General features: G+C 44.4%; 1 protein-coding gene across 1 annotated transcript in view; it reads left to right on the top strand.

Annotated features, from left to right (window-relative positions):
• Positions 1-531: 531 nt before the first annotated feature.
• Positions 532-12,277, top strand: part of LOC106602691 (double C2-like domain-containing protein beta) — a 50,933-nt gene continuing 39,187 nt past the window's right edge. Inside the window, exons 1-4 of the mRNA XM_014195474.3 lie at positions 532-711; positions 2,749-3,202; positions 6,154-6,233; positions 7,263-7,337. Of these exons, the coding sequence (XP_014050949.1) occupies positions 2,767-3,202; positions 6,154-6,233; positions 7,263-7,337 (591 nt within the window). The 5' untranslated portion in view covers positions 532-711; positions 2,749-2,766. The remainder of the gene's footprint in view (positions 712-2,748; positions 3,203-6,153; positions 6,234-7,262; positions 7,338-12,277) is intronic.

The raw sequence follows: 12,277 nt of genomic DNA, 5'->3' as shown, positions 1-12,277 counted from the left end.
TTATTAACTTTTGAAGCGTCCCTGACACTGATTAATCCCAATTCATTGCCTGTATGGATGGCTGCGATGAGTTGAAATGTGTCAAGGTAGCCTCGAGTTTAGAGCGTTGGGTCAGTAACCAAATGGTAGCTGGTTCAAATACTGGAGCCGACAAGGTGAAAAATCTGTCGCTGTGCCCTTGAGCAAGGCACTTCTCCTTAATGGCTCCAGTAGCACTGTACAATGGTGACCCTGGCTGTGACCCCACTCCCTGCGGGTGTCTCAGGGGGAGTTGGGGATATGCGAAAAACACATTTCCATTACACGCTTGTGTGTTACAGGACAAATATAAACACCCCCCCAAACAATAATTATTATTATATTGAAATGTGCCAGCAAAGATCAATGAAATGTCAACCCCCCCCCCCTTCTGTTTAGTTAAATACCTCACTGCGGAGCCACTGAGTGACAGTACAATGTACATGGTTGTACACGGTGTGCGCGCACAACCGACTGTGAGAGAATTTAACTAGAAACGTCACAACCAAGTGAAAGGGAGGGACAGGGGAGGAGAGAGAGAGAGCGGGAGAAAGAGAGGGAGAGTGAGAGAGAGAGGGGAAGGATATATTGAGTCAAAGCAGCTCTGCTTGCTCCTCAGTGTTGTGAGAGAAGAGACAGAGGACGTGTGAGAAGACAAGATGGAGCGCTGGAACAGATGAAGACTGTCACTGGGTACGTGTCTCTGTGTCTCCGCCTGTCTGCATGTCTCCGACTGTCTGTGTGAATGACTGACTGTGTCTGTGTGTGCATGTGTGAGTGAATGAGAGTGTCTGTGTGTGCATGTGTGAATGACTGACTGTGTCTGTATGTGCATGTGTGAGTGAATGAGTGTGTCTGTGTGTGCATGTGTGAGTGACTGAGGGTGCGCGTGAACGCTGAAGAAGCTGTAAGTCAGACAGTTTGAGTTTAGGCGATGCCTGTGTGTAAGTCTGACTTGGTGAGAGCGCGTGTGTGCCTGACGGTCTGTGTGCGTTTGTGAAAGAGTAAGTGCGTGTGTATCTTCAAGAAGCTGTAAATCACACTGTTTTCTCTCTCTCTGTGTAGTTCTAACTGAGTAAGAGCGTGTGTGTGCATAATTCATGTTAGAGTGGGTGCATGCGAGAGTGTACAGGTATGCTGTGAGTACAGCCAGTGTGTATGAGTTTGGGTTTCCTATGGAAAGACAGAGAAGTGTGGCTGTGGTAAAATGTGGGCTTTTTATTGAACCATTTCTTACATTGATGAACGATTCTGGATTGCATTCGGGTGCTAGCTTAATTTGAGGCAAAACAAATGGTTTATTATCTGTCTGTGTGTCTGCTCATTTGTATGTTTCTGCGTGTGTCTCTGTGTGTTTGTCTTGAGCACAGGAGGTTGGTGGCACCTTTATTGGGGAGGACGGACTTGTGGTAATGGCTGGAGCGGAATGAGTGGTCGTATTAAATACATCAAACACATGGTTTCCTGGCGTTTGATGCCATTCCATTTACTCTGTTCCAGACATTATTATCAACTGTCCTCCCCTCAGCAGCCTCCACTGGTCTTGAGTGTGTGTGTGTGTGTGTGTGTGTGTGTGTGTGTGTGTGTGTGTGTGTGTGTGTGTGTGTGTGTGTGTGTGTGTGTGTGTGTGTGTGTGTGTGTGTGTGTGTGTGTGCATGTGCGTGTGTGTGAGTGTGAGTGTGTGTGTGTGTGTGGGGAGGGATTAGTGGTGTGTGTGTGTGTGTGTGTGTGTGTCAGTGGAGGCTGCTAAAGGGAGAACGGAGTGAATGGAATGACATCAAACACATGGAAATCATATGTTGGATATATTTGATACCATTCCACTGATTCCGCTCCAGTCATTACCACGGGCCCGATCTCTCCAATTAAGGTGCCACCAACCTCCTGTGGTGAGTGTGTGTGTGTGTGTGTGTGTGTGTGTGTGTGTGTGTGTGTGTGTGTGTGTGTGTGTGTGTGTGTGTGTGTGTGTGTGTGTGTGTGTGTGTGTGTGTGTGTGTGTGTGTGTGTGTGTGTGGCTCCGTTTAGACAGGTTTACCATTGATCTTTATGTAAAAGACGATTGTTCATTTCGTAGGTGACAGCGATTGTCTGGACTGGAGAATAAGACTTCAAGCACTGTTATGTAAATATTGAGGACAAGGTGGAGCGCTAGAGAGAGAGAGAGAAGTGGAAAGAGTGCAAGAGAGAAAGAGAGGTAGAGAGAAAGCGAGAGAAAGATGAGGGAGAGAGAGATGTAGAGAGAGAGGGAGAAAGAGAGAGAGATGCAGGGATTATCTTGTTTAGTAGAGGTATAAATAACAGTAAATGGAGAGAGATCAATTGAGTAGGACGATACACTGTCAAACATGAAGATATATTCGGAGATCTGATACAGTAGCACAACATTTTGACTTGAAAGTCTTATGAGATATTGGGAGTAGCTTATGTCAGCTCAGGTACTTGAAGAACAGCGTTATGTACTGTAGGAGAGGGAGGGAGAGGGAGGGACTAAAGACAGCGAAAGAACCAGGAAGTGAGATATACTCGATAAAGTGAGTGATACTATCGCTTTGTCTCCCACACTTCCGTCCTTTCCTCCTCTCTCATTCACATCTCCCTCTCTATTTCTCTCTCTTCATCTCATCTCATCTCCATCCCCACCCCCCACTACACACACGTACGCGCACACACACACACACACAAACACACACCTACCTACCTAACTACCCACACACTCACGCCTACCCACAGTCCCATCCGGCGGTCCACATGAGCGTATCGAAACCTCCTCCGCCCCACTCCCACTTCGCCCCCCCACCTGACTCTTCCACCTCCTCCCATCTCTCCATCCCTCCTTCCTCCTCCACCCCATCCTCCCCCGCACCTTCTCGTGCCACCTCCTCTGCTCCCAGATCTCTCCCTCCTCCCTCTCCAGTCAAGATCTCCATGCAGGAGCACTTTGCTATCAACGTGTGTCCCGGGCCCATCATGCCTATCCCGCAGATCTCTGACTTCTTCCCGCGCTTCCACGACTTTCCCATGACGCCGCCCCCGCCCCGGGAGAAGAAGATCCTGAAGGAACCCGATTTCGGATTGAACAATGGAGGGGAGACGGACGGAGAGAATAAGGAGAAGGAAAGGAAACCCATCGAGGTGGACCGGGGGGAGAGGCAAGAAGGGGCGGATTCAGACGACGATGATGAAAGTGAGTGGAGGGGGGGATTTGGTGGGGGGGTCAGGATTCTGGGGTTAGGGAAAGGAAGGCCTTTGAGTCAAGTTTGGTGTGTGTGGCTGTGTGTGTGTGTGTGAATCTATTTCGAAACATTCTACCGCCAACGCAAACATTCTCAATAAGATGTCATATCCTCAATTCATCTCAATGTTTACAATAATTAAGAACATTGCTTGGTAACACATCATTAGCCAGGGTTTTAAAGAAAGATAAGTGGGCCAAATGTTCCTTCTCACATCTCCAACAGCATCCAATTAATATCGCATAAATCCGTGTTTTGATCCAAGTACATTTCAACGGAATGAGCAATACACAAGCACAAATGAACAGTGTTTTTTGGGTATATGAGGACGCAGAACAGAAAGGATTGGAAATGGAGAACTCTCATTTGAGAATATTTGACCATTTGTACAAAATATTCCACACAATGCATTCACAACACATCCACAACCATTACACACTACCCTCTGGATGTATTCTAGCCACAACTGTTGTGGAAATGTTTTTTTTTCTGTGCATACACTCATCAAATATATACAGTGCCTTCAGAAAGTATTCATACCACTTGATTTATTCCAAATTTGGTTGTGTAACAGCAAAATGGATTCAAAATGGATGAACTCCCAAAAAATTCTCACCCATCTACACACATTACCACATAATGACAAAGTGAAAACTTAACATTTTTTGCAAATTTATTGAAAATTAAATACAGAAATATCTAACTTACATAAGTGTTCACAGCCCTGAGTAAATTTTTTTGTAGAAGCATCTTTGGCAGCTATTACAGCTGTGCCTTCCTGGGTAAGTCTCTAAGAGCTTTCTACACCTGGATTGTACAATATATGCACATTATTCTTATGATTCTTCAAGCTTTGTCAAGTTGGTTGTTGAAAATGGCTAGACAGGCACTTTCAAGTCTTGCCATATATTTTTAAGACGATTTATGTCAAAAGTGTCACTAGGCCACTCAGGAACATTCAAAATCGTCTTGGTAAGCAACCCCATTGTATATTTGGCCTTGTGTTTTAGCTTATTGTCCTGTTGAAAGGTCAATTCATCTCCCAGTGTCTGGTGGAAAGCACAATGATCAAGGTTTTCCTCTAGGATTTTGCCTTTGCTTAGCTCCATCCCGTTTCTTTTTTGATTCAGCTACCACTATGCTTGAAAATACAGAGAGTGGTACTTATTATGTGACTTGTTTAGCACATTGTTACTCCTGAACTTATTACGGCTTGCCATAATTAAGAGGTTGAATACTTCTTGCCTCAAGACATTTCAGTGTTTCATTTTTAATTAGTTTGTAAAAATGTCCAAAAACATAATTCCACTTTGTAACGCTTGGGCGTAGTGGGTGCAGAGTCAGGAGCAGGAAGCAGAGGATTCAGGGTAGTGTTTTTTTATAACACACAACGGCAAAACACAAGCCACCCCAACAGCGAACTAGGGCGCACACAAAACCAAAGTGCCCAAACACATGGGACAGAACAGGTCGGCGCAAAATACGCACTCGCACCTCAAAATACAATGAGCGTCCAATCACAAGCTACACACAGATCAAATAATCCCGCACACAGAGCAGGCGGGCCTCCTGGCTAAAATAGCCCAGCTAATCAGCCCAAACCAAAAACAGGTGCACACAATAAACGGAAAGGGGGAAAAGGGAATCAGTGGCAGCTAGTAGGCCGGCGACGACGACCGCCGAGCGCCACCCGAACAGGAGGGGGAGCTACCAACGGTAGGAGGAGCTACCAACGGTAGGAGTCGTGACACACTTTGATATTATAGGGTATTGTGTGTAGGCCAGTGACACAAATCTCAATGTAATACATTTAAAATGAAGGCTGTAAGACAAGAAAATGTAGAAAAAGTCAAGGGGAGTGAATACTTTCTGAAGGAACTGTGTTTTACTACAGTCATTTTGACAATTGTGTACATCCGTTGGTCAAATTGTGTAAGGCTGTAGTCAGTGTGGCTTGTGTTTTATTTGTTTGTCTTTCTGAATGTCATTATGGGTTTAATTAACTGTGGGTGTTAAAATGAGGCTAGTGAATGAAGTTCCAGTTGTGAAGCCATATATTCATGCATTTGTCTCTGAGTGTGTGTGTGTTCTCTTTGAGTGTGTTTCTATGTGTGTGTACGAGTATGTGCATCACAGTCCATGTGTGCACAGCTGTCAAATTCTGTATGTTCGTGCGTGTCTCCGCTCATAAACTCGATGGGGTCCTTGCGGTGATTTATGTAAATAAATGTGTATCCTAGTTAATCACCGAAAACAAACATGTGCCTCAATATTCTCGCGGTTCAATCCCGACTCTCAAAGTCGCCGTTTGTTTATGTCAAAACCAGTTTCTGGGTACATTTCTCAGTGTCAGCTGGCACTGCGTGTGTTTAAGGGAAGTAATTGTGAGTTGAGTGTCTTCGCCATCATCATTGTCCCACGTTGGATGTCGCAAGACTCGCTCCAAGTTTCGCCGACAGAGGGGAACACACACACACACACACACACACAACACACACACACAGTGTGTGATTTATTTAGCTGTGTCAGAGTAATGTGATTCAGCCCTCAAGCTTATTTTCTTTCCACTCATGGCGAGTAATAAAAACAAGGCATGTTTTTTAAGAGAGTGTCAGGAAAATAAGCTTCAGCGTATCCCGTTTCCAGAATTGTGCAGGAGGCTGGAGTTACTGGTGTTTGTGTTTGGTGGGGGGTGGGTGGGTAGGGTTGGGGGGTGGAAGGTATGCGTGTGTGTCTTTGTGTTTATGCTTATGTGTATTCATCGGTGTGGCCATCTGTGCATGAATATGTGTTTATGTGTATTCAATTCCTTTATACACACTTTTATTCAGGCTGTATTCACAGCCAGGTCCAAACCAACGGCCAATAATGGACCGTCTGAATGAATTGTTTTGTTTTACAGCTTATTTGGGCACCCTGGAGTTCACCCTGCTCTTTGATCACGAGAACAACTGTCTACACTGTACAATCCACAAGGCCAAGGTAAGAAACTCAACCCTATACACCCCATACTGACTATTCTAAACGAGACTCCACTTACACCCCAAGCATACGCCAAACCATGTCCCTTCCACACAAAGCGTCCAGAATCAAAGTGCTGTCAGCTTAAGCTCTATCCAATCCACTGCAAGCCTTAGTTTAGCGTTGCAGCGTTGAAAGCCACTCCACATATCTTTTCCACGGAGACAAGCTTAGCTCTAACCCAGAACATTGAGCCAAGTCATGAAGACAATGGCACTTGCCTCGAAAACCCGGGAACTCTACTCAGTGAGAGAGAACTGAGGTTTATCTCTTGACAATGAGGCAGAGTTAAGTATTGATGCGATCCGGGCTAGAAAGATCGATATGGCATTCAGTCCACACCAGACAAACATATTTTATACACCCCTTATGGGTATTATGGTAGATGTGAAGCTGAGATGCACCCATTCAATAATATACACAGACTAAACATGTGTCCCAAATGTTACCCCATTCCCTATTGACCAGCGCTATATGGGTCCTCGTCATAAGTAGTGCACTACATAGCGAATATGGTGCTATTTGGGATCCAGACGTAATCCTGTGCCTTCCTACCAGGACATTTCGGGGAGTTGCTATCGTTTCTCCATTTTTGGGAGGTGATTGACTGTGTTTATACCCAGATAAGCACCCCAACTCAATGGAAATCATCGGTAGTGCTGGCACACCTTACATAGAAACAGACTAGCTTGAGAAATGATGAACTTGGAATGAAAACGATTTGAGTAGAATGGCATGCGACACAATAGACAAAACAAGAGTAGAGTTGAACAGCAAAGGACATAATGCTCTTTGTCACGCCCTGACCTTGTCTGGCTTACAGCCTGTATTGTATGACTGTATGTCGTGTGTATGATAGTTAAACCTTGACCGTGTGTGTGTGTGTGTGTGTGTGTCTATGTGTGTGTGTGTGTGTGTGTGTGTGTCTCTCACTGTGTATGTGTGTGTACGTGCATGCGTCTGTAACCATGCCTGTGTGTGTCTCCACAGGGACTAAAGGCCATGGACTCCAACGGACTGGCCGATCCATACGTCAAGCTCCACCTCCTGCCTGGAGCAAGCAAGGTCACTACAACCTTCCTATCCCTCATCAGCTTCCATATTAGTGGTACCCAGTGTGTTTCTTTCCACTGAAACAGCCTCACAGTGAAGTGATAAATGGTCTCACCTAAACCACCATAACATCTCGAACAGACGGGAGAGTTTTTCCTGCCGCTGGCGATAGCACGGCACTTAAGAGTCATAGAAATTATTGCCATACTTTCACAGACATAGTCAATTTAAAAATAAATCGATTTTGAAATGAATCCAGTTGCATATATTCTGGATAATATGTTGAGTTTTGAGTGCCTCTCTGCTGTTTAGTGGACAGACAATACCACCTGTGATTTTGGCCAGAGCACTGGGCTTAATCAGGGTTTTCCATAAGCGCCGGCTGTCGTTTTTTCCAACTAACTAGGCTTCTTTTCATTTAAACGTTTCAATTCACTAGTCAGAAACGTCTGTATAGTCTTCTCCTGCTAGAATGCATCTTCTAGTGATCTATTGATAGCACATGCGCACAAAGTGCATGATTACAGGGAAATACCGCTGGTTGGCTGCAGTCAAAGTTTGGTAGAAGACAAAACCAAGACGCAGGTAAAATCGCTAAATTCCAAAGCCAGATTTAACAGCAATTAAAGTAAAGAGTGAAAAATGTAATGCTGCAAGTGTCCCAGTAGCGTCCATAGCTTAGCCAGCAGCCATTTTCCGGCAAATAGGAAAAGGTATGGGGAAGTACAGGTAGACAGGTGGGATCCTGTTCCTGTTGTATCCAATGGAAGAGGAGGTGTTTAATCCCTGGGTCCTTAGCTTAGTGATGAGCTTGGAGGGCACTATGGTGTTGAACACAGAGCTGTAGTCAATGAACAGCATTCTCACGTAGGTGTTCCTTTTGTCCAGGTGGGAAAGGGCAGTGTGGATAGAGATTGCATTTCTAGGGAGTTTTTCCTAGGGAGTTTTTCCTAGCCACCGTGCTTCTTTCACATGCATTGCTTGCTGTTTGGGGTTTTAGGCTGGGTTTCTGTACAGCACTTTGAGATATCAGCTGATGTACGAAGGGCTATATAAATACATTTGATTTGATTTGATTTGCATTATCTGTGGATCTGTTTGGACGTTATGTGAATTGGAGTGGGTCCAGGGTGCCTGGGATGATGGTGTTGATGTGAGCCATGACCAGCCTTTCAAAGCATTTCATGGCTACAGATGTGAGTGCTATGTACCTTGGCGTTCTTGGGCACAGGGACTATGGTGGTCAACTTGAAACATGTAGGTATTACAGATCAGTGAAGACACTTGCAAGCTAGTCAGCGCATGCTCTGAGTATGCATCCTGGTAATCCGTCTGCGGCCTTGTGAATATTAACCTGTTTAAAGGTCTTACTCAAATTGACTACAGAGAGCGTGATCACACAGTAAACCAGAACAGATGGTGCTCTCATGCATGGTTCAGTGTTGCCTGCCTCGAAGCGAGCATAGAAGGCATTTAGCTCGTCTAGTAGGCTTGCGTTACTGTGCAGCTCGCGGCCGGGCTTCCCTTTGTAATCCGTGATAGTTTGCAAGTCCTGCCACAGTGTCTTCTTGAAAGAGGCAGCTCTAGCCTTTAGTTAAGTGCAGATGTTGCCTGTAATCCATGGCTTCTGGATGGGATGTGTACATACTGTGGCAACCTGGGAACCAGCAGGAAGCTACAAAGGAAGGAGCAGGACCTTGGTCAGCTCCAGAGGGCTAAAGAGGCCAAGGTGAATCAACACCATGGACAGATCTAAATGCACCAGCTGGGGCTGGTGATTCAACACCAATACTACCCAGTCCAGGTGCTGCAACCAATTGGCATCTGGAATTGGTCCCACTTGTCCGTCATTACCCCAAATGGGTATAGGTGGAGGTGCAGTCACTCGGGCGCTTGGGCAGACAGGCAGAGGGTACGCCTAGACCTTAGAAGAATCGAAGAAGAGGACTCATTCCCTGGAAGCACGCCACCCGGTGCAAGTTGAGAGCAAGTATTGAAACCCCGGACTCATCGCTCTCTCTCTCTTTTGTTGTTCATTACCACAGGTGGTCCGAGGAGCCACCACGCCTGACATAGAGCGACCCACCCGTTACCTGAGAGGCCTTTTAGTTGTTTGTCTACCATTCCCGTTCCCCCAACCTTTATTAAAGAACAGCTTTTGTTTGAGCACCGCAAAACGGTTTCGCGCTGGCTTATTTTATTGTGAGTTTCACCTCTGACTCCCCTGAGCTCCCACGGTCACTGTGGGGACAACCTCATCGATGCACTTATTAATGAAGCCGGTGACTGATGTGGTAAACTCCATCAGATAAATCCAGGAACATATTCCAGTCTGTGCTAGCAAAACAGTCCTGTAGTTTAGCACCGCTTCATCGGACCACTTCCGTATTGAGCGTGTCACTGGTACTTCTCGTTTCAGTTTTTGCTTGTAAGCAGGAATTAGGAGGATAGAGTCATAGTCAGATTGTCCAAATGGAGGGCGAGCTTTGTATGCATTTCTGTGTGTGGAGTAAAGGTGATCTAGACTTGTGTCTCCTCTAGTTGCACAGGTGACATGCTGGTAGAAATGAAGTAAAACGGGTTTCAGTTTCCCTTCATTAAAATCACCAGCCACTAGGAACGCCGCCTCTCGATTAGTATTTTCTTGTTTGCTTACAACTAGTTCAGTGCAGTCCTAGTGCCTGTATTGGTTTGTGGTGGTAAATAGACAGCTAGTCTCTTGGTAAATAGTATGGTCTACAACAGGGATCATCAACTAGATTCAGCCGTGGGACAATTTTTTTCTTGGGGGCCGGAAAATAATTACAAATTATTTGTAGAACTGCAAATTGACCGCAAGATGCCCAAACAGATATAATGTTTGACAAAATCATAATCATTTCAAACCTTGCTTACATTTGTATACAATCACGTGTCTCTCTATTATGCGTGGGATTACTTGGAAACAGATGTCTTAAATTAAAATCGTTTGGAGCTGATTTCCTGGTGTTTTTACAGTATTTTATGTCCAACAATAAAAAATTATAATAATAAAAATAAAAAAAACGTTTTTTTGTATTATTTTGCTCATGAAGCTTGGGGGGCCAGTTGGGGTACCCTGGTCTACAGCTTATCATAAGGTATTTTAACTCAGGCGAGCAGAACCTCGAGACTTCCTTAATATTACAGATTGCGCAGTTATTTTGTTGTTAAGAAAGAGTCACAACTCCCCCCCCCCAACCTTACCTGACGCTGCCTTACGGTTTTGACGATGCATAGAAAAACCAGCTAGATGTATATTATCCATGTCCTTGTTCAGCCAAGACACTGAGAAACATAGGATATTACAGTTCTTCCGGTCACGTTGATAGGATAGTCTCGATCAGAGCTTGTCCAGTTTGTTCTCCAGTGATTGTATGTTCACCTGTAGAACTCGGGGTAGGGGTAGATTATTTATTCGCCAGCGTAGTTTCGTCAGGGTGCCCACACGTTGGCCTCTCTTACGCCGCCTTTTCCTCTTCTGAGTCTCTGGGATCAGGGCTTAGTCCGGGGTGAGCAGTATGTCCTGAGCAGCTGATTCGAAGTAGAAATATTCATCCAAATCAAAGGTTAATGATCATTGTTTTCATTCATAGGAAAAGATGGCAGAAACATTGTCGGTAAACGGGAACCGAATCGCGTCGGTGAGATAGCTGTTCATTTGGCTACCTAATTTGCATACAGGTAGTCTATTACTGCTTTCTGGCGATTATCTGCAGATATATTATGTTGAATCCTCACTGCAGGAACAATAGGTAGTGGAGAGAGAGACTCATTCTGTTCCAAAATATGATAAAAGAAAAGAGATTATTAAGGTTATAAAAGCTAATGTCATGATACTTATTGCTATTGCTATATATTTATGTTCAGTAAATTCATAATGTTGTTTCTTATCTCATTACCACACTTAGCTCTACGTATGAGCAAGTGCCTATTCAGTTAACACTTTCAAAATGGACTGTAAGAGACACTATCAAGAGGCTCCACTTTTATAGACAATATACTGACGCAAAGACAGCGCGTTGCGCAAACAAAACAACCCTTGCAACAACCCTCGCAATATGTACTGGAATTACATTAACTTTTTGTTGAACAAAAGTATTTGAATGTGAAGAGACTGTCACTGGCAAACATGGTTACAGACCATCATGCAGTATTGCTTCCTTGTGGAGAAAACCACATGAGTGAATTTTAATAGGCTACACAAAGTAAGCAAAACAATGAAATGCATCATTCTAACATTGTCTAAAATGATGAATAAGATACTAACGAGATAGACCTACACATGTATAAGCAATCTAACAATGGAGATGTACAGACTATGACATAAGGAAATGATGAGCGCATAAGAGGCAAGCCGTCATTTTGGTTAAGACATGAGTGAGCTGAGACGGATGATCAAATCAAATCAAATTGTATTAGTCACATGCGACGAATACAACAGGTGTAGACCTTACAGTGAAATACTTACTTACAAGTCCCTAACCAACAATGCAGTTTAAAAAATACGAATAAGAAAGGAACAAGTAATTAAAGAGCAGCAGTAAAATAACAATAGCGAGACTATATACAGGGGGTAACAGTACAGAGTCAATGTGCGGGTCATCGGTTCGTCGAGGTAATTGAGGTAATATGTACATGTAGGTTGAGTTATTAAAGTGACTATGCATAGATAATAGCTTAGAGTAGCAGCGGCGTAAAAGGGGGGGTGCAATGCAAATAGTCTGGGTAGCCATTTGATTAGATGTTCAGGAGTCTTATGGCTTGGGGGTAGAAGCTGTTTAGAAGCTTCTTGGACCTAGACTTGGCACTCCGGTACCGCTTGCCATGTGGTAGCAGAGAGAACAGTCTGTGACTAGGGGTGGATTTTTAGGACCTTCCTCTGACACCGCCTGGTATAGAGGTCTTGGATGGCAGGAAACTTGGCCCAATTG

This window comes from Salmo salar, chromosome 04, assembly GCF_965601325.2.
Source record: "Salmo salar chromosome 04, fSalSal1, whole genome shotgun sequence".
Lineage (NCBI taxonomy): Eukaryota > Metazoa > Chordata > Actinopteri > Salmoniformes > Salmonidae > Salmo > Salmo salar.
Note: the sequence above shows the minus strand (reverse complement) of the source record. Positions and strands in the feature narration are given on the sequence as shown.